At 39.8% G+C, this 21343-nt stretch overlaps 1 protein-coding gene across 3 annotated transcripts in view; it reads left to right on the forward strand.

Moving 5' to 3' along the window:
* AKAP7 (A-kinase anchoring protein 7) overlaps positions 1-21060 on the forward strand; it is an 87229-nt gene extending 66169 nt beyond the window's left edge. Inside the window, exons 8-9 of one of the 3 annotated variants that reach the window (XR_014618312.1) lie at positions 18796-19510; positions 19749-19877. Coding sequence is in view for 2 of the 3 variants with exons in the window: in XM_084284687.1 (XP_084140813.1) it covers positions 18796-18994; positions 19749-19761 (212 nt within the window). In the remaining variant the exon portion in view is untranslated. Of the gene's footprint in view, positions 1-18795; positions 19511-19748 lie in introns of all 3 variants that reach the window. The other 2 variants (XM_084284687.1, XM_084284688.1) reach the window with 2 other exon arrangements.
* Positions 21061-21343: the final 283 nt, after the last annotated feature.

The raw sequence follows: 21343 nt of genomic DNA on the forward strand, positions 1-21343 counted from the left end.
AGGTCAAAGTTTCACAAATCCTTCCTGCGACCAGTGATGCTCGGTTTAAAAACTGAGGCAATAAGCCTTAACCAGGGCTTGATGACAGCCAAAGCTGTCATTTATGTGTGTGAAGCATCAGTATGTGTCTGCTTGTTTGTCCATTCTTGGGACTGACATCGGCTTAGAAAATAGTCCCTCATTCATTAGTGCAACCATTTTGTACATTAATGCCAAATTAAGGTTGCAGTAGTGGGGGAGTTGTAGGTACCAGTGAAGATGAAGAGAAAACAGAGATTTAGAGAAAATCTGGGAGATAAAATAGGGGAGTTAGTTAACTGTTAAGTTCAACTTACCAGGTTGTCCTGGAGGAGATGATAAAAGAACAGGCTTTCAAATAGGATGAGATAGATTTAGGAAATAAAATAAAAATAAAAATGAACACACACACACACACATCCAAGCATTTATGGCTTAAAAAATGGAAGAATATAGTCATCTTGAAGTAAAAAGAATAAAAATAATGGTGACTATGAAATTGGGGTGTTCTTACAGTGACCCTTAGATATACCCATATGCCTTTATGTAAGCCTCCTTGAAATTGAAATGTCTCTACATGGTATTTATTAAATTAAAATTACTTACTGCTTTTATTAAATAGTCCTACAAGTTGTTAACATATTGCTGTATTTCCTCCGCTGTCTGATCTGTAGTCATTTTGGGTGTATTTGACTTTTAATTGAAAAAAGAAAATATTTCTCCCTTTATGTTTAATATAAAGATAAAGAAGTCAAATGTTAAGTCCTATAAACATTTGTATCCTATGGAAAGAAATGAAATTCTTCAATTTTTGTTACAATTTTTATTTGGGTATAAGGAATTCTGAAGCACAGAAGTCTATAATTTTTAAAACCAGGCTACATTTTCCTGTTCCACAAGGATACAGCAGCCTATCTTGTTCTATAATGTATTAGACTGCAGATGTTGGGATCTCTGCCACCTTTCTGTCAGGATGTTTTATGTAAAATGAATTGCAACTGGAAATTCTGGAGATGAGTCAAGTCAAATGTGATTGCCTTGCTATTAAGTTATGTTACTGATGGAGGAAAGTAGCAGTGTTTATTATAGAATTTATGTAGAGACACGGCAGAACTGCTTTTTTTTTTTCTGAAAAGAAGCACAAACAAAGACAGGGAGTTCCCTGGTACATAATCTAAAAAAGTCCAAGCTAATAAGCTCTAGAATGCACAAAATTGTAGAATCAGTTTAAAGTCTAAACTTTTATGTAGCACGTACTTATGTGCAAAATGAAGATGTACGTGGAGCTTAGGACCTTATGTGGAAGTGCTTTGGACCACAGTGATCTGTTTCTGCTGAATACTGAGAAACTTCAGTGATGCCTTTAACCAAACCTGTTTGTATTAAAGGACGTGAAGAATTACCTGTGAGAAGGTAGGAAGAGATTTCACTTTGTTTTAGTTGAGGCAAGTGGAAGACCAGGACAAGCTAATTGGTGTACGTGACTGCTTTCATGGTAGGACAGGTGCATTTCTTCCTGATCACACTGAGAAGAAAGTTCAGAAGAGCCTGATGAAAAAACTTAAGGATCCCATTTTCAAGAAGTATGTTGGCAGAGAACCAGCCTCCAGTGATTTGTGACCCTGTAGCAAGATGAGAAGTGCAGAGGTCCCTGAGTGCAGCACACTGTTACTGCAATATATTGGTTATTTTCTTTCTTCCACTGACCCCACTGGGAGCCTGCTGCAGAAAATGTCTCTGATGGTGGTTTAGGCCCTTTTAAAATTTCCCTCCTGGATTTAACTTGTGGGCAGTTTGTTCCTGGCTGGTGTTGTACCAGCACTGACCATCAGCTTAAGCATCTAAGGGTAAATAAATAGGTTAATGTCCATTTTATGACAAGCATAATCGCCAAACCATCACTTTGAGTAGGTGGAAAAAATGAGGACATTTTTGGCTTTTGGATGATGCACAATATTTTGCAGCTATGTTTGCACAGATTCCTCCTGTAGTGTTGAAATCATGTTTGATTTCCATATTGAGGCCAAGCCCATCTCTGTGCATGCTACAGTTAATTAACTGTGAGTACCTCCACAGCTGTGTTAGGCTTCGAAACTCTGCTTAAATGACTGACAGAGAGGGGTGTAAGATAATTATGTCTTTTGCTCTCCCCTTTGCTACGCCTGTATTCATCTTGGCCCCGTATATGGGAATTGTGTGATACTTGGCATGCCCAGCTCTCTGATGAGACTATAGAGTTGAAAACTGGCCCCACTTGTGATAACCCTGCCAGTGCTCTGATGTGGGCTGGTGGGAAGGAAGAACCTTCCTTCTTTCCTAGAGAACTCCAGTGAGAAATACGTGGTCGTGCACAGCGCTAATTAACAAAACAATTTAATGTTGATATTGACAAAGTTGTTAGGCTGGCAATTGTTAGGTAAGCAAGGCAATAATGGCTCCAAGGCCATAAAACCCCATCCTCTTCTCGATTCAGAAGTACTGGCCTAAGAGTTTACTGATCCCGCATGGTTATTTTTGCCACCTTCATCAGACCATACCCTGGTGACATATGCTGTGCATACCAGTCCACAGCAGAGCAGGTTATGTGAGCTCTCCTTTAAGGCAAAATCACCTCAGGGAGGTTCAACACTTCTTCATTAAGCAAAACTAACCCAGCAAATTTTGATTGAAGTGTGTTAAGGAATTCTACAAAACCCAGAGGACAGATGATGGTAAGAAGCAGCTCGGCACCGTAACTTCTTCCAGTGTAGGACTGGATCAAGTAAAAAGTATCTGTATATTGCTTCAGAAATATAGGGGCTCAGTCTTGCAAAGTGCTGAGCAGCCTCGATCCCTTGTGTACACATACAGACACAATAATGCTGCCAGCAGACGACGCTGGGAGCATTGACCAGAACAGTTTGGTTATGGTGTCTTTCTCAACAGACTCTTAATAATATTTATATTGAGATAAGGTTTAAATAAAACTGTACTCCCTTGGCACAATTAGAGGGATTGTGCTGTCTAAAATATTAAGCTTTGCGTCTGTGCAGATTGATCTGCTGATACTTGTGGATCAAATATTAAACTGAATAGACAAGAAATGGGAATTGGAGGGAGAGAACAACCGGAATGCACCTGATTGTAGTCCTGATGCTTTTTGGGAACGGCAACAAGAATAGCTGGAGGGGCAAATCTCCGTGAGAGGTATATAGACTATGTATCTCCCTCTTGTCATCCTTCCTAGCTGTGTTGCCTCATAGTTGTTGCCCAGCAAGACAAAATGCAGTACTCTTCATCGCGTGGCTGACTTGCAAGGTGCTGTAAGGTTTATCAAACTTACATTTCACAGAAAGGTTATCTTCATACCTGTATCCTTCCCTATCCTCTTCTGATCTGCCAAATGGTAATTCTCTGAGATATAAGTTTACTGAGAAAGAAATGATAGTTAATGCCCATCTGGGACTGCTAAGAGCCATGGAAGAAAATGAGGTGGCTGATGCAAGTTTATACCACATTCCTGCAGTGAAGGGCATTCTGTGAACCGTTGATGGATTTTTAGGTAAAATAATCTAATTATACAAGAGCAAATTCTTCACTGTTCTGTCATGTTAGTGCTGCAGCAGATAACTCAGTTCCAGGTTTTTTCATTGAGTAAAGATGAGAGACAAGATTAAAATTGTTTTGTTTACGGCTGAAGGCTTCTTTGCTGATTATGGGAATTGAGCCTATGGTCTCAGTCAGCCGATACAAAGGTCACCACTGCTGGAACTCGTCAGTGCACTCGTCAGTCCAGCAGTGATTGAGTGGGTTGAGAAAAATGTACTGTTTGTTATACTGTGGCTGTACAACTCTTTCTGGGCAGAAACAAAACACAGTAAGAGACCATGATCACTGTCATTCAGTGTTGCTCCCATTGTAGGTATAACACTATAAAGAACAGAAAAACAAATTCTCTGTCAAGGCGAAAGGCCTTCCTTAATATTTATTTTACTGCAGGTTTATGCCACGAATTATTTCCGTGACGTGTTTTCTTGCATTTGATCACTAGTTTAAAATTTATGAGCAAGTAACTTTTTAGCACACTTCTCTACAAGGTCAGGCAGTCCATGTGGAGAGGTAATGCACTGGAAACTTGCTTATGTGGAGAAATTTCTAACAGTGACATTAAGCAGATGTTTTATTTGTTGTCTCCAGTAGGTATTTCATTCAAAGAACTGCACGAATGAAAGAGCAGATTCCAGAAGAAAAGTATTCTTGATCTCTTTACTGAGCACACTGGTGCTCCTTCAATTAAATCGATTTGCGAATCTTTGGTGCAGCATGAAGCTTCTGTAGATGTGGAAATAAGCCTTAAATTTCTTCGGTTGTATAGACAGCAGTTTGAATACCATCCACAGTGGGTCATTTCCTTGCCCTGTTGGGAGGCAGGAGGGAAGGTCCAAGACTATATCCAAATATGCAGTGTGTCAGTCTTGGGAGAAGGAAGCTTTAAGATGGCTTGCAGTATGAAGGAGTTCTGCTGCAAGAGAATTCAAACGGCCCTGGGCACTTCTGTTGGCCAACAGCTGCAGTGGCAGATTTTAGCTGATAATTGCATTTAATATTCCAAATTATGCTGCTGCTTGCTTCAAAGGACCAAAACAACACAGACCAAAGAATGGTGAATACCATCTCTCATGGGGCAAAATCTTTTGACTGCAATTAATTTGTGTGTTGTAAATCTCCAACATGAAGTTAGAACAAAAACTTGAATGGAGATGAATCTCTCTCTACTGTAATGGCCCTTTTCTATTTTGTAAAGGGGAGATATCCAGTTAACTATTATTTGTCAATTTGCAGGGTTACATAAATAAGAATTTACACTGCTTTTGCCCAAAAACTTATTCTGTATAATAAAAATGATTGCTTTCTACTAGTGATAAAATCTCAGATAATTTTCCGGTGTACATTAAAATTCCCAGTTAGTTAATAATGGTTTATATATAATATAAACCATTAAATTTATATTAAAAATTTATATTATATTAAATATAAATGAATATATTCATTTAAAAATAATAATTTTGATAATATACAGTTTAGGTACTGCAGTGCTTGGAGGCTGTCTAAGAGGATACTTCAGCTGGAGTATTTAATTAGAAGCAAGTTAAGTGTTTAAGGATATTTGCTAAACATGCAAGTAAAACCATGAAAGTGAGACAGATTATCTGGGGCGTGAATAAAGCGGTAGTGAAATGTCAAGTGAAATCCTTAGCAGCTGTAAGCAAGAATAGTGCTGATTTATACCAACCAAGGACCTGGCCTGCCAACTGTCATGGCTGTGACAGTCTGCTGGCAGTCCCTGGAGTCAAGGACTGCGGCGAGATGGATGGGAATATCAGCGAGCCCATGTAAAAGGGACTTGCTATAAATAATTCCAGGGAGACTGGTTCGTATGGCAAGCCAACAAATGGCCAGCTTCATCTGGAATCTACTTCATAAGAACATAGCAAGAAGAGGAGGACAGGTGAAATACTGTTCTTTCAGCCCTGGGCAGAAAAAATCAGGCTCCCTTTGAAGAAGCCTGGTGTTCTGCTCACGCGGCTGTTGCAGGAGACGTCCAATGTGATTTCTTCAAGGGAGAGGAGAGTGAACCCGTAAGGAGAATAAGATCACTTTAAATGTTCTGCATTTACACCAGTTCCCTTAAGCAGCTTGTTTACTGCTATCCCGTATCGTCTTGGGCTTGAAAGGGAGTGTAAAGGATAGCAGACAAAGTAAATAAATACCAGTATATTCTAGGTGAGCTGGAGCGAGTAACTTCACTAGTTGTCCCATATGCAGATGTTTCATTTACACAGAGAAGCAGTGTATCGGATTTCTCATGCTTCTGTAAGCATGCTGGTCAATCCACACTGAGTACTTATGATAAGATGTATTCTGTATTTACCACGTACACACTTAGATATGAGATATTCTGTCTTTTAAGCTGTTAAGATGGCTTAACGATAATCTTAGTAAGACCATTGCTGCAGTAAAAGGAAGATAAGGTGAGACTAGCTTCTCAGAAGAACTGTGCTCGCTTCACGCTAATGTATTATTGAATAAACCAAAGGCTACAACTTAATGCTTTTATTGATTTCCTGAAGTGTAAATTAGAGGCTCTTGCTATCATGGATACTATTAAAAGCTGCCTTATATTCCCTGTGAACGTATGAGAACAGCATCCAAATATTATCCTTACTCTATCTGAGGGAGGTCCCCTTGCTCGGTACTGTTTCTCATATTCATATTCTCATATACTCCTTTCTCTGTTTACTGAGCTTTATGTATGCTCTGGCACGATGCCCCTAAACTCACTACGCAAATTGAAAAAAAGAGCTCATGCTACTTGCTGCTCGCCAAACAATAGAAGGAGCAGCGTGTTTTTCTTAGGTCCTGTAAGACCTGCCCTGAAAAGTAGAAAGTGTCAGAAAGTCTCAGGGGTTATGAATCTTACCTCTGTGCTTCCTCACTTCTGAAGATTAAATCAGAAGTACCGCAGGAGGATTTCATTGTGGTGGAAGAGGAAATTGGCTGTGTTGTTCCCACAGTTTTATTGGAGTCTCAAGCCAAATCCTGTCCCCTGTCACTTGTGTTACTCCAGCTGCTGCTGCACTGCGTTGTGAAACTCTTCTTGTTTAATATTCTTGGTTGCCTGTGCTCGTAAACTGTTACTATGGACCCTGGTACAGTTCCTCCCTGGAGAAAATCGCTTTCAGAAATAGTTCCTAGAAACAGTTTGGGAGTGAGCATCAACCTGAATCCAGTCCCCCAGGCAGCTGGGAGGCAGCTGTGCTGCTGCAGAGGTGAGCACGAGCGGGTGGCGTGGACCTGAGCTGTCTGCTGCTAACTGGCCTCGTTGCCAGAGAGCAGATACCGGCTCTGTGTAGCTCACCTGTGTCAGCATAGCCCCGTGTGTCTGAATGAAGTGCTGGGCTTCAGAGATTACTTTCACGTTACTTTAACGACAGACAGCTTGCCAAACGACAAAAGGGAACCACCTTAGCTGGATGCTCTGAAGTGATGCGTGAGCAAACCCGTGTTACAGCCAGATGAGCAGTGTGACATGCTGAGCTCCAAACCCCGCTCTGGTAGCGCCAAGCAGCCACCCCAGTTTGGGTGCCCACATACTGGGACCTGTTGCGTTGCTCTATGGCAGGTCGTACCGGCACCGCATCCCCGTAGGCTCCGAGCGGAGCCAGTCACAGTGTAGAAATCGTAACATACGGAGAGAAACGTGTATTACAGGAGTAGAATAGCCTCACTCGGGAGGGGGGAAGTGTTATATGCCTGCTATGTAGTAGTTGTCTCCTCCTTCCTAGCCTGACTTTTTAAATGTGCTTTTTTCTGCTCTTATACTGCCTTGATTGTAAATGCTTAATGCCTGCTAATTGTGTGCTTTGTTTTCCAGTGGAGAGTGGTATTCCTGGAAGCAGGCAGGCGTGCTTTAACCTTTCTTCTGGAAACATTTAAAGTATTACAATAAAAAAAAAAAATGAAGGTCTGCACAGCGTCTCTTAAAGATTACTTTTTTCTTCTTAATTATATATGGTATTTCATTTTGTTTTATTAAAGATCTCTAGGAACTGAAATCTGGACAAATAATTGGACTGTCACACCTGACATTTCCCTACTGACGTGGAGTGATCAGGAGGCTGTACCCTGATCCCTTTGAAAAAGGGGAGAAGCCAGGTTTCATCCATAAGAAAGGTTCAACTGTGGGAAAGAAAAAAACACCAAATGCTCTCTCTTCCCCCTCCCTTCCCAGCAAGATAGCGCATCACCAGACCTACGTGTTAGCATAAATGATGTGCGTGTGGTGCCAATTAAGTCTGCCCCAGACAGATCAGTGTAACTTTTGTCCTGGAAGTGCAAGAGGCAAAATAGGAGTGGCGGAGGGTATGGCCAGTGTTGCACGGAGAAGGCTGTGTTCAGCTGGGGCTATCGGAGTTAGGGCTGGTAATGTGGAAGAGGTTTGGAGGAAGGGTTGCTTCTTCTACAGAAGAAGATGCTCCAAAAGCATTGTAGGAGACCAGGCTGCACTTCCAGAAAATGGCTGAGGATCCATGGAGCTACAGCCGATGTGGTTTTTGAGTAGAAGTTTAGAAAATAGCTACAAAGCCAGAAGGCAGGAGGAGGAACTGGTTAACATGATTAAGCGACTGTTAAGATATCATGGGATTAATTCTATTACATCATGCAAAATAAGAACAAGAGAGAACATTTTGTATGTATTTTGGGAAAAGCTTCCTGACAGTGACAGATGCTGGACTGCAGAGCAGTCTCTACATCTTGCAGTATTGGGACTGAGATTTTCAGATGAATGCAGACAAGTAAAGCAAACGAGGCAGACAAATAAAGTTAGCAAGGCAAACGAAGGTCCCTGGTCCGGTGAGTGGTTCTTCCTTAGATAACACTGGTCTGCTATTATTTGCTAAACACCAGGCAAAATGGAAAATAAGGTGTGTTGAAAATTATTGTAATAATTTATTGTAATAAAGCATACTGTCACGGTGTTCAGCAGCTAATTATTACTGGTTAAGTAATGTTACTAATTGTTCTTGCTATTCCTGAGACATGAGTAAAGCTGTTCCTGTTTCTGAAAGCTTGAGTTATAGGATTAACAGAAGGGACTGAGATTTAGTGAGAAGTTTGGGGTCTTGGAGGGGGGTTGCTTATGCTATGAAAGTCAGACTGGGGAAAGGGATAGGAAATTATCCTGAATTAACAAAAGGATAATGGGCTAGATGCCATAAATATAATTTAAAATCTGGTTACCTTCCACCAAAGGAAACATTTGAATATAGACTAAGTCCCTGGGCCTTAAGAATCTAAAAGTGTAACATGCCAGCATGCTTCTAGGGGCTGCCAAACTTTTGCAACTGTTGATGCTTTTAGGCTTGTAATTCAGCTATTAGCACACACAGCTGAACTTCGTCAGGCTCATGCCCCTGCTTGGAGCCCTCCTGAACCTTAGGAATTGCCATTTTACGTTGATACAGAGAAAATTTGCACTTTATTATGTATCTTGTCTGGATCCGAATCCACAAAGTCTCCAAATCCACCATTAGCTTTGTCTTCCTGCAGATGACTTATCTCTCTGAATATCTGCCAATCTCAGGTGAAGTTCACCTGGCCACTTGCTTAGTTTCCCGTGAGTTAAAACACTGAGGCACAGATAATTCATTTACTCTCGCTAGAGAACTTGTATCCTCTTGCTAAGAAGAGAAATGTATTTTGTCATGGTCTATTACTGTGTTACTCATTCTGTTTCACATAATAGCAATAATTTTTTAAATGGCATTTTATTCAATTTTCCACTTTAGTACAAAGCACAAGGATTGAACAAAGCCATATTAAATATCAGGCATGTTTTTTTGCAGCACTTACTGTGGCTGAGGAGAATCAGCAAATGCATAATATTTTTTGCTGTCTTAAAAATCCATTACCACTCAGCATAGACTAACGCAATCAAAAAGGTTTCTTTCTTCCTCTCTTCTCCCTGCTCCTCTTTTACTTTTCACATATACAACAGTAATAGAATGCAAGAGTTTTTTTCAGCACAACATGAAAGTTTTTCTTGTTGTTCCTCTAAACATAATCTGAGGCTGAGGTGAGTTCCATTGATCAAACTGAAGTGTGGGGTTATCTTCTTTTTGTTAATGTAAAATTAGATGCAGCGCGTGCGTATTTCAAACCACTCGATCCTCTAATTTAGTGAAGTAAATGTTACTTCATGCTGACCCCACTGTGTGCGTTCTCTCTCATAGTGGGGCTGGAAGATGTCGAATGAAGGCCGGGTATCGTAAGGACGAAGGGCCCAGGCCACTGGACATTGCCCGTCATGCTCACTCCAGTGCAAGTGAATAGCAGTAATATTAACTGTGTTCCAAATGAAGCTCAGCATTTTGCTCTGAAAGATGAATTTAATTCCCTTGATCCTTTTTTTAGCCATAATCTCTATACAAGGTGTAAAATAGGAAGAGATTAGAGGATTAGACTGCGGATAAAAACCCGTTATGTGGTAAGATGCATCCAAGTGTGAGGTCCTACAGCAGCAGCAGAACAGCTGGCTCCAAGTGGTGCTGCACCCAGGCTAGGGGCTAATTCTCAAGAGCTCTGGGTACTACGATGTGGTCGCTTCACATAACCCCCCAAGGTATAGATGTGCTTGCATTCTTGGAGTTGGCACCGCATTGCATTGTGCCGTGTGACTGAAATGTGTGTTTACCCATCTCAGGAAATCTCAAAGCCATGAAAAATATGATCCGCTCTTACGGGGAACTGTTGCCCAACTTCTGCCTTTCTACATATCCTACTGAACTTTTCTTGGCACTTCTATCCAAAAATAAAGTGGGGGAGCTTTTTCTGTGTGGAAATATAAAGGCAAAGGGAACTATGGAATCAAATGCACTGGTATTTAGCTGGAGTAAGGAAAAAATGCTACTTTTGTTTCCAAGGCTAGCTCTGAATGTAGTGAAGAGAAACGCAACAAATTTTTTGCTTGAATATCAAACCTTTATTCCTTCACCTTGAGTTGAGAAAAGACCAAGGAAAAATATTACTTTAAAATAGAGGGGAGGAAGAGGCAAAGACGAAACTCCAAATGAGAGCTGTTTAACCTAATAGAAATAAAGGACCAGAAGAATAGGACAGTTACAATTATTAGGTTGATAAGGATGAAAGAATAAAGTTCGGAATGCCGTGTCAGTAGAAAAATATAAAATCTGAGAATGAAAGAAGGAGCAGAAAGAGAATAGAACAATCAAATCTAAGGCATGGTAATCAGCAATCAGTTGCACAGTGTAAGCTGGTAAAAGTTGTGATGGTTAGTTCAGTTTTTGGCATTGCAGAGGTATTTTTCCAACTTGATTTCACTGAAGTGCTAGTACAATAGGCTTTGATTCACTGAGTTTGAGGAAGTAGAAATATGGGGGAGAGAGTGAGTTACTCTCCTGATGGAGTGCATTTTTGAAGCTGTAGGGAATCTTGTGAAAGTGGCGTTGCTGTTAGGTAGAGAAATATTGGCTATGTTCTTAACAAGTTTTGTGTTGTTTATGAAGAAAGTGATTTTACAGCTATTTGATTTTCCACATAGGAAGGATGTGAACAGTAAGGCCCACTGATTTAAACAAATAATCAGGACTCAATGATTCTTGATTTCTAACAGACTGCAGAACAATGTTATGTTTGATTAAGTGATGGTTGATCAACTTCAGATATGTGTGTTATTCATACATAAAATAGGAAAGAAAAAGAAGTATTGTCTTCTAGTATCCTTATTCTGTTTTTTGTATGTGTGTGTATACGTGTCCCCTAATCTGGTTATTTTATATGAAGGATTGATTACATTAAATTTAGGTTTATGACACAGTAAACTGTAAACCATTTTTTTCCATCCGTAGATTTAAGTGGTCTCTCTTTACTCTGTGCTCTAGCAACAATTTTTAGATTCCTGTGAATTAGATTAACTGTGGTTGTACCTTCATTATTATTAACAACTCTTTAACTAACAGCCACTCTGATACCATATGGCTAAGATGACCAAAAACCCCATGACAGAATAATTTATGACCAAACATTTGTCTGAAATTTTTGCTTAAAATACCAGATTTCTTTTTTATTTGACATCAAGATTGTGTTCTTGCAAGTGAGTATATTTAGACTTCGAGAGAAATTAAAGCTGAGGAAATACTTATATGAAACAAAAGTCAGCAACAGTACTACTCTTACATTCAAAAATACATAACTTCATGGTTTGCCCAAGAAGCTGATGAAGTGGGTTCAGCTCCTTCATGCAAGATCGTGGGAAAGGGGTGAGACTCATCTCTTTAGACAACTTTGGGTTCATAGAATCAGAGAATCATTAAGGTTGGAAAAGACCTCCAAGATCTTCTGGTCCAACCATCGCCCTACCACCAATGTCACCCACTAAACCATGTCCCTAAGCACCAGGTCCAACCTTTCCTTAAACACCCCCAGGGACGGTGACTCCACCACCTCCCTGGGCAGCCCGTTCCAATGCCTGACTACTCTTTCTGAGAAGAAATTTCTCCTAATTTCCAACCTGAAATTTGTAGTGGTAGTGGTAGTTACATTATAGTTGGGTTGTAGTTACATTGCCGGTTCAAGCTTGTGTGAGATGCTCCTACCAAAAGAACTGCCTTTAGCCTTCTGTTAGATTTAGATCCTAATTATGATTAAAGAGATGATAAAACCATCTTGCAAATTGCATTTTCCATAAAAATTGCAATTAATTGAAGTATTTTATGGACACTATTGGACATTCTCTTTAATAGCAATTATATCTACAAAATGGTTTTTTTGGACGAGATTTCACCTTCCTTCTACAGTTCAAGTAGTATGCAGCTGTTTCGCAACTCATGTTGCAGTAATTGAAATAATGAAATGTTAATGCTTGTTGATTAAAATTTGCCTTTTCTCTCCATAATTTACAAAATATATTCAAAATTGGTTTTCCTGAGGAATGAGATATTATGTGAGAGACTGTTTGATAGCATGAGTTTGTATGGAGTCTTGGTGTGAGCTCAGGAGCAGCAGCCCCATGCTGAACAATGCAGGAACAGCTTGCTGACCTTCGCTTGACACTTGGTAAGATCCATCCATCATATCTGAAAGAACAGGTTGATTTTTGTTTGATTTAAATCTACTTTATGATAGCATTAAGAAGTCCCAGCCAAAACAGGGTCTTCAGGAATCAAAACCTGTGTGTGCCGTGTCAGTTGCTGCATGTGTTGGGCCTACGCCCCACGCAGCCTGGTGACCTGGCTGAGTGATTTTTCAGCCTTCAGGACCGTCCAGCTCTGTCTGTGGTCACTGACAAACTTGGTTGATGGGGGAGCAACATATGCTGTTTGCACAGTGCATAGCATTTCTTGAGGGCTGCTGAAGACCTAACCTGTGCCACGTTGAGCTTTAGACAAGCCATGCTTCCTGAGAGGACAGGAAGGCCTGGTCTCTCTCGACTCCCTTCATGTCTGGCATGAAGCCACTGGACATGGCTATGGATGGTGAAGAGGGGTGAATAAATCCATCCGGGGAGCTCAGTTCTCCTGTGGTCAGCACACACAATGTGTGGTTGTGTAAAACCACTTTTGTGACTGTGACCTGGGCTGTTTTCTCGACCTGCCTGTCAGTGAGAAAGTCGAGTAAAGCTTAGAGCTGTTTAAAGCAACCTTCTTTCCTTCAGCCATTACTGTAATAGCAACGATAACACAGACTTGCTTAAAATTAATGAATTCATAAGATTTTAAACTCCATTAGGGGAATCAGGAGATTTATCTGTCAGCAGGTCTCATTTAATAGGAAAATAAGGAGAGGTAGAGACTTAGTTCTATTTAGTTATGATTTAGGTTTGTTTTTGTTTTGGAAGACGCATGTCTGTGGCATTGCATCCCTCAGTGCTCGTAGGAGGATGACTAGGTTTAGCAGAGCATGTTCTGTGTTTCTCCACTTGTAGTTAGAGGTGTTTCAGAAACCTTAGATCGCTGAGCTTCAAAGGGTTTTGTCTGAAACAAAGCAAAAGTTTTCCAAATTATCCAAGCCTCCAAATCCAAGGCCATCTGCAGGTATTGTTGCTGTCCTGCCTGAAACTGGCAAGAACATCATATTCCCTGAATAGGTACAAGAATTTCCTCTTCACTAGAAATTAATGTTTTTGTTGGCTTTATTCCATGATGGGTCAAATCAAATAATAAAAAAATTAAAAATCCAGCAAACTAGAAATCCATTAATTCTGCCTAAAGAGATTATTTATATTACCCTGTTAGGCAGTCCTATATGTACAGAACAATATACTTAAAAACAAAAAAGGGTTTTCAGATGTCCAAGATGAGCTAAACTAATGCTGCTTAGCATCATTTATGGGAATATGCAGCAATGCAAATGTCCTTACCGTAATGTCATAACATCATTATAATTTCACCCTTCCTCTCAGTGCTTTATTTGTGCCAATTTCTTAAGTGACCGCCTGAGACATTTTGTGAAAGTCTTTCCTAATTAACAAGGAATTGTTTAGGGTTGTGATTTTCCTGCTGATGCTTATTGTGCTGATTAGATATGGGCACATGCTCGTGTTTGTGTTCATTACATGTTCTTGACTGTGCTGGATGATTCACAGTCTGCTGCAACAGGGAGAAGTATACGGTCTGCTGACTGGATGTAGCTTGTAATTCAGTTTATTACGGACTCTGTCTTGGCAGGATGAAGGTGATGGTATTTTTCTAATGCTAGAGTTTTGTTACTATGTATAGCCTATCAAATTTATATGAAAGTCCTCAGTAAAGAAAATGTTGAACACATTGTACTGATGGGGTGAAGCGGGGCATGGCAGCCTTGCGGTAGCCTACATCTGCCTGGGTGTTGTGAGTATAAATAATGTCTTCAGTCTTAAGTCGTTTCCTGATAACATGGAGATAGTGAGCCATGGTAAAGGCACAACCACTGAAGTCACAAGCTCCATGGATTCACGTGGCTGAAATCTATCTGGCAATGGTTTTATTGGCCTTTCCCTGTTTTCTCTAACCCCATCATAGACAGAAATAAATGACAGACATCTGCTGAAGGTTTCTTAGTGTGCCAATAATTAGGATAGTGTCTCTTTCCTTCCGATCTCATCATACTACACACAAACAAAGCCTTCCGCTCTCTACAGAGGAGATAATAATAAATTATTTTATGGCTAGTGGTTTTTATGACTTAGAGTGGACTTCTCAGTCACTGAGGGGTCACCTGCAGAAAGGGAGTCTTGGTGAAATTGAAAGCTTTGCACGTATACAACAGTGACTTAGCTCACTGTTTGGGTGTCAGCAAGAGGTACAGTGTAAGTAGAAAAAATAAGTTTTCTAGCATTTCTTCCTTTCAGAAGGAATTTCTTAATGTTTAGTTTTTTGAAAGATGGCTGAAGTCTCTTGTGGGCTTTTTATTTCTCGATTTTGCAAAGAGAACATTAGAAAATTGATGAACTAAACGGGAGATAGAGGCGTGTCTGTTACCACAGTAGTCCCCAGGGCACTGCCTGTGATCTCTGCTTTCACAAAACAGGCTTCCCAGCTGGTCTTATTCACCTATTTAAAATACCAGCAGTCTCCTTCATAATTTGCCGCATTTTTTGTGATGAAAGGTTGTTGGAAGCAAAAACAAAACCACCAAGTATATTAAGGCCATGAGACAAGGACGGCCGAAGTTTGTCCTGGAATGTAGCTGGTAAAAGGCTGTAAGACTGGCTTTTCTTGTAAAATGGAGGTACTGTTGACTCTTTCACAAAAGAATCAAAGTCACAAAAGGTAAATCTCACAAAAGCAGACTAGTAATATAAACAGGGATAAACTGTCCTGCCTCTCCAAACAACAAGGATGCCTAAAACAGGCTGTATCGGGACCATGAAAAGTCTGTACCAGGACCACCAAAGGTGATTTGTTCCAGTGCATTATTTCAAAATCCAGATCAGTCTTGTAAAAACATAAGGGAGTGTAGAACTGGAGAGTAAACCTAGTCTAGCAGGGAGATGCAACAGTGAATTTAAATCTAAATGTGGATTTGGTTGCAGGGCTCCCATTTGTGTCCATAACAGCATGTTGTGGGATCATAAATCCCCTTTCAAATAATTCTGTGCACTTGGTAGTTCTCTTATGAGAAAGAGAAAAAAAAACAACAAACAAAGCAATAAAGAAACAAACAAACAAAAAACCAACAAGTTGTTATTTCAGGACAACAGGTATGCTTTAGTTTCTACAAATAATAAAAAAGGATGTATGAATTTAAATATATTCACAGAATATTAATTTATTTCCATCTTCTGAAAATTAGAGAATTCTGGGATAAACAAAATGGAAGCTTTATTTAATTTTTCATTTTTATTTCATTTATTTATTTTTGTTCAAAGCCATATGCAGGAGAAGGCAGTGGAAGTTTTTTTTTTTACAGTGGTAAAGTAAAGTACAGTTTTATAGTAATGGCATGGTCCATACTAATAGGCCTACTGTAGATGCAAATACGGTGCACTGTTCCCGTTTTCAGAACAGAGTTTACAAACAAAGTAATTCTGAATTTTTAAACCTCCCTTTTAAATCCAAAACTTCCTTATCATCAATGACTTCATACTGATATTAAGATAAATCATGTAATATAAGACAATCTACACAAAGAAGCCTGCTGCAAAGCTGTTATACATATAAGAAGCAGGCAAGCAGCAGGTGCAGCATGGAGAAAGATACATGAAGAAGACATATACCTTAAATATTCTCATAAATATAGATGATCAATACTTGTTATTTTTAACCTGACCTATTTTGTTTTGTAAATGGTCATGAATAGGGATGATACTACAGTACAACACTGCCTTGCCAATGAACTCAGCATTGCGCACGCACACACACAAGTGCGATTTAGGGAGTCTAAACATACAAAGAGATGATAAGTGAATCATATAGTCCTGTGTGCCAGGTAACAAAAGTGACTGGAAGATAAATCCAGGGTTACTCTTCACGTAAGGATGTGCATGCAGTCACACATCAGTCAGGTCCTGTGTAAGTCCTCCCAGCTGGAATGCAGGATGGACTTACAAGGTACTACAGACTGCTGGTGAGCCATGGAAGTCTCAAATATTAGAAATAAATAAAAGCCACAGAACTCTTTTCTAAATTTATAAACTGTACTTTTGGAAGGGTCATTTTAGATATTACAGATTTTTTTTTTTCATGCTTGAGAAATTAGTGAACCATCTACTTAATATGAAGTTTTTAAATGCCGTTTATATATATATAAATATATATATGGACTTGCTATGTATGTGGAAATGACAACTGTTTTGTAAGAATGCAGAAAATGCTTGTGAAAGAAGAGCGCTGTCCATACTTACAATATAATAATACATAATGTACTAAAGTAAAACAGCATTGTGAACAAACACAATCACAACTGTTTTGTGGTATCTGAAGGCCTCTGTGCTGATTGCTCATATTCTGCATATTGAGTAGGGTCAGGTGGTGGAGTTGCTGAGCACCAATTTCCCATTGATTTTGTTTGGAGTTGCTTGGACAGATCATTAGAGCTGTGTGAATAATAATTTCAGTGATTCACTGGCAATTCTGAGAAATCTGAAACTCCTAACTGGAAAGCACGGTGCTAGTCTGTTTATTTGCTAGGAAAAAAAAAAAAAAAAGTGTCAACCAAAACATCTTGTTTCAGTTCTGAGTATCTTTAACAAAAGCAAAGGAGGTTTAGAATCAAAGGGTTGCATTCAGGGGAGCCCGTGGGGTCAACTCATAAAAGCTCGGAGGAGCTTTTCCCAGCTTTTTCCAAAACCTAATGAAATGCTGTGTCCAGGTCTAGTCCGATCACTCTTCAGCTGGAGACCCCAGTTCTTCCTATCCCACAGTAGCAGCACTGCAGAGGCCCAGAACTGGAGGAGTTTGGTCCTGCTCTTGTTCCAGAGCAGGATGCTCTTGCTAATAGCTAATAAAGGCGCAGCCTCTGAAAATGAAGGCTTCTGCGTACCTCTCCCTCTTGAATCCCCATATGATCTATGTTTTGTCAGTGAAATTGCTCACAAGTTCTCCAGTCCCCCAGGAAGACTAATAAAAGTCTTTGATATCTATAATCTATATGTGCTGGCAAACTTGAATAAATTTACATATATGAAAAAGAACAAATTGAGATAATTGAAGAGTACAAAGCTTAGTGCTGAGAACATACAATAGTATCTCTTTCACCAGATGTGTGTGACTAAGCAGCATCTTATTACTGGTTACAGAACGCGAATTCCAGAAAGGGCCATTAAAGAGATGGCCTTTAAATGTACAGGGGGAGAAACAGTTACTTACCTAGTGCCAGAAACTGCAAAGTGGCAGGCACAAATTATATGGCCGGTGGAAATTGGACAGTGAAATATGCTTTTCCTCAGTTACGTTGTTCATAAAAGGAGGATGCTGTAGTAGGCTGTGTAAGTCCTTAGGAAAATGATTCATGGACAAGTACAATTTCAAAACGTATGTAATGTTATACGGGACCCCTTATTATGTGTACAGTTATTTAGTTGTGTGTGTTTACTCCTGTGAATTCCTAACAAAGCAGGGAAACGCCGGCTTCTTGCTTTTATCAGTGGATACCTATGAATAGACTCAGCACTTGCATTCCTTCAGTGTCAGAACTTCAAATCAGAAGACTGAAGGGGGATTGGGAGTACATGTGTTTTCCAACTTTGATGCTTTGATTTAAAATAACAATAGTAATTTTTAACCTGCTCTTAGGGTATTTTAACCATTATTTCCCCATGAGAAGCTCTTGAATGATAAGCAATGGTTAAGTAAGGTAGAAGCTTTCAGCTTTATTAAGCAAACTCACAAAACAGGGGCAGCTAGACTTCAGAATTTTACTGAGATGTAAATTGTGTGTCATATCCCTCATCTTTGCCCAGATGGCATGGCTTATTGGTGACCAGAAGAAATGATGTCTCTTACTCTTCTAAGCTGACTCAGTGCTCCTAATGTTAGTCAGTGGCTTACAGGAGTGTTACAATAAAGATAAGAAGTGAAATATTTTTAGTCTGATCTACTGCGTACATCTCATGAAACACTTGATTTAGAGCTCGTGGAGGGGGAAATCATTTTTACAGTCAGGAAAAGGCAGTCTTAAATCCAGATAATAACTTGAAATCTAGATGTCCAGCTCAGCCAGAGGCTTCTGGTACAATTACATTTGGCTGCTGTCTTTCCGTGGCAATGAATTCCTTCTCTTGTCTGTTGTGACACATAGGTGAAAAACATGCAGCAGAGCCAGATGATGCAGAGCTGGTGAGCCTCAGCAAAAGGCTGGTGGAGAACGCAGTGCTCAAGGCTGTACAGCAATATTTAGAAGAAACGCAAAACAAAACCAGACAGACTGATGGAAGCCCTGTGAAAACTGAGGAAGCAGCCAGTGGCACTAAGAATGAGAGCGACAATGACAGCAGCAAGTGAGCACTGTGCAAAAGCCCGGGAGCAAATATCCCACCGAGAATAACCACAGAAACATGTCCCGGCTCCCTGCTGAAACTTGCTAAGTGGTGCTGGGTGACAGGCACTCTGCTTTGTGAGTCTCTTATCAAAAGTTTGTTCTGAACCGAAGGACACTGCCGACGAGCCTAACAAGTGCTTGCGTTGCTGAAAATCTGTTGAATGCTGAGAGGGATGGACTGCAGAAAAAAGGCAAGAATGGTGAATCAGACAGCTCCAGTCTTCGCTGGCTCTTCACCAAGAGCCCCTTCCTTGCTTCTGGAGAGAAACTGAGCCCTCTGTGTTTGCCTTTTGGGTTGTAATGAATGGCCACGGAAGGGGCCTCGCCATATGTGGAAACAATGCCCTCCGTGCTGCTTGGCGCTGCCACAGGGCTGCTCGCTGGATGTGAGAGCACATTCTGTTTCGTAGTCAGCAGCAGTCATCCCAGGCTAAAAATTACCACTACAGATATTCCTCGCAGATACTATTACACAGTATGTAATATAGCAGGAGTTTCTCTTAAATGTGACACTGTTCTGTACTTTTTGGTAACATTTGTTGATGCAAATTGTATTATTTTTTTTTTTTGTCAGAGTACCTTTTTATAAAAAATCAATATGGGAAAAAGCACTGAATACTGTCCAAAACAGATATGATCTCTTTTTCTCTGTACATTAATAATTCTAAGTGACATTAGTTATTATAAAACGTTATATTGTTCTTCCCCTCTAGGAAAGAACCGTGAAGCAGACTTAGTAAAGGAAGCTTTGCACAGAGAAACACAGGCCCTGTTATCCAGGCTGAATCAGATAAAGGAGCTGTTATCCAGTCCAGAGATCCGCATGAAAATTAGCAAAGAACTGTTTGAAGACAGGCACAACTCCAACAGTAAATGGAAAAGTTGTATCAGCTCTGGATCTCCAAATGCATGATTGTAAATTGCTGTGATGTGAGATCTCACCGGGTTGTTAGAAGATGAAAAACATTTCTTCAAGAAATTTTCCTATCTCTGTTCATCTTTCATTTTATTTTTTTTTTACTGAAAATACAGTTGGTGTAAATGGCTCATGAGGAGTATACTAAAGTACTTGCACAGAAGGAGTATAGTTCATCATTAAATACAACTACTCCTCAGCACCGCTTTGAAAACACGTGAGCATACAGGTAGACAACATGATTCCGAAGTGGAAAACTACTGGCGTCAAAAAAAGCTGAGCAAACACTGTGCCCTTCCTTTAACATTGTGAAAAATTCAGACTTTTCTCATAGATTCTTTCTCTAGCAGTGATATACCGATATTAAAAATATTGATGCTTTTAAATACTTTAAAATGTGTATTTGAAAAAAGCTCTTTTAATTATCTGCCTTTTGTATACATATTGGCATTTTGGGTTAGCACTGTCTATTTTTAATTTTTTTTAAACAGCACTTGAATACATGTATAGATGCTGATATGCTGTTTCTGCTGATGTTTACACTAACACAAGAATGTTTTAAATTTCAGAATGAAATTCAGACTCCACTGATCTCAATGTCAAACTCTTGTTGGCTTTAATGGAGTCAGGATGCTGCAATTAAAGCCTCATGAAAATAGTAATATTCCTCGGGATGATATTTGCCTTTTCATTTTTGTAGAACAGTGTTTTATGTCTTCTGTTTTTGATGTCTCCTCCATCTCTACCTTGGGTAGCCTGGGGTGGGGTGTCAGTTTGCTCTGCGGGGTGTCCTTGTTCCCTCCATACACCCACAAGATTCAGTGAAGCTTTGGATGTACAATGCAGGAATAGGTCCAATATTTGAACTTTTTATAAATACTGTTTTAAATTTCCGCTGATGATAAAAGTTATTTAATACATGTTGTGATTGGTATCAGTTTTGTGCTGTTAGAACAGCTGTGTGCATATTCTTCATTGGTCTCAAGCACTGGTCATTTATCTCATGCTTCATGGTTCATTTTTTCCCCTCATTTGATAAATAGCAGTATATTCTGAAATGTCTCATACATTTCTCAATCCATGCTCACAATAAAGTATTTCTTCCTTTGCACTCTGTGTATGTTTTCACCCATCTCCAAATGGATTTTTAATAAAATGAGGTACTTTGCAAGTAACAAAACTGACAGGATCATTGCTTGTATGAATCACCCCCACAATGCTGACTGCGGGTCTCGAGCCAAGACACTGAGCTAGAGCTTGGATGCTGAAATCATGTGAAGAAATTCATGCAGATAAGTCCCAAGTCAGTATGGATTTTAAAAAGCCACCAGGAATTACATTCTCTTCTTTGAATCACAGAATCATCTAGGTTGGAAGAGACCTCCAAGATCA

Source organism: Netta rufina (genome assembly GCF_964035555.1).
Source record: "Netta rufina genome assembly, chromosome: 3".
Lineage (NCBI taxonomy): Eukaryota > Metazoa > Chordata > Aves > Anseriformes > Anatidae > Netta > Netta rufina.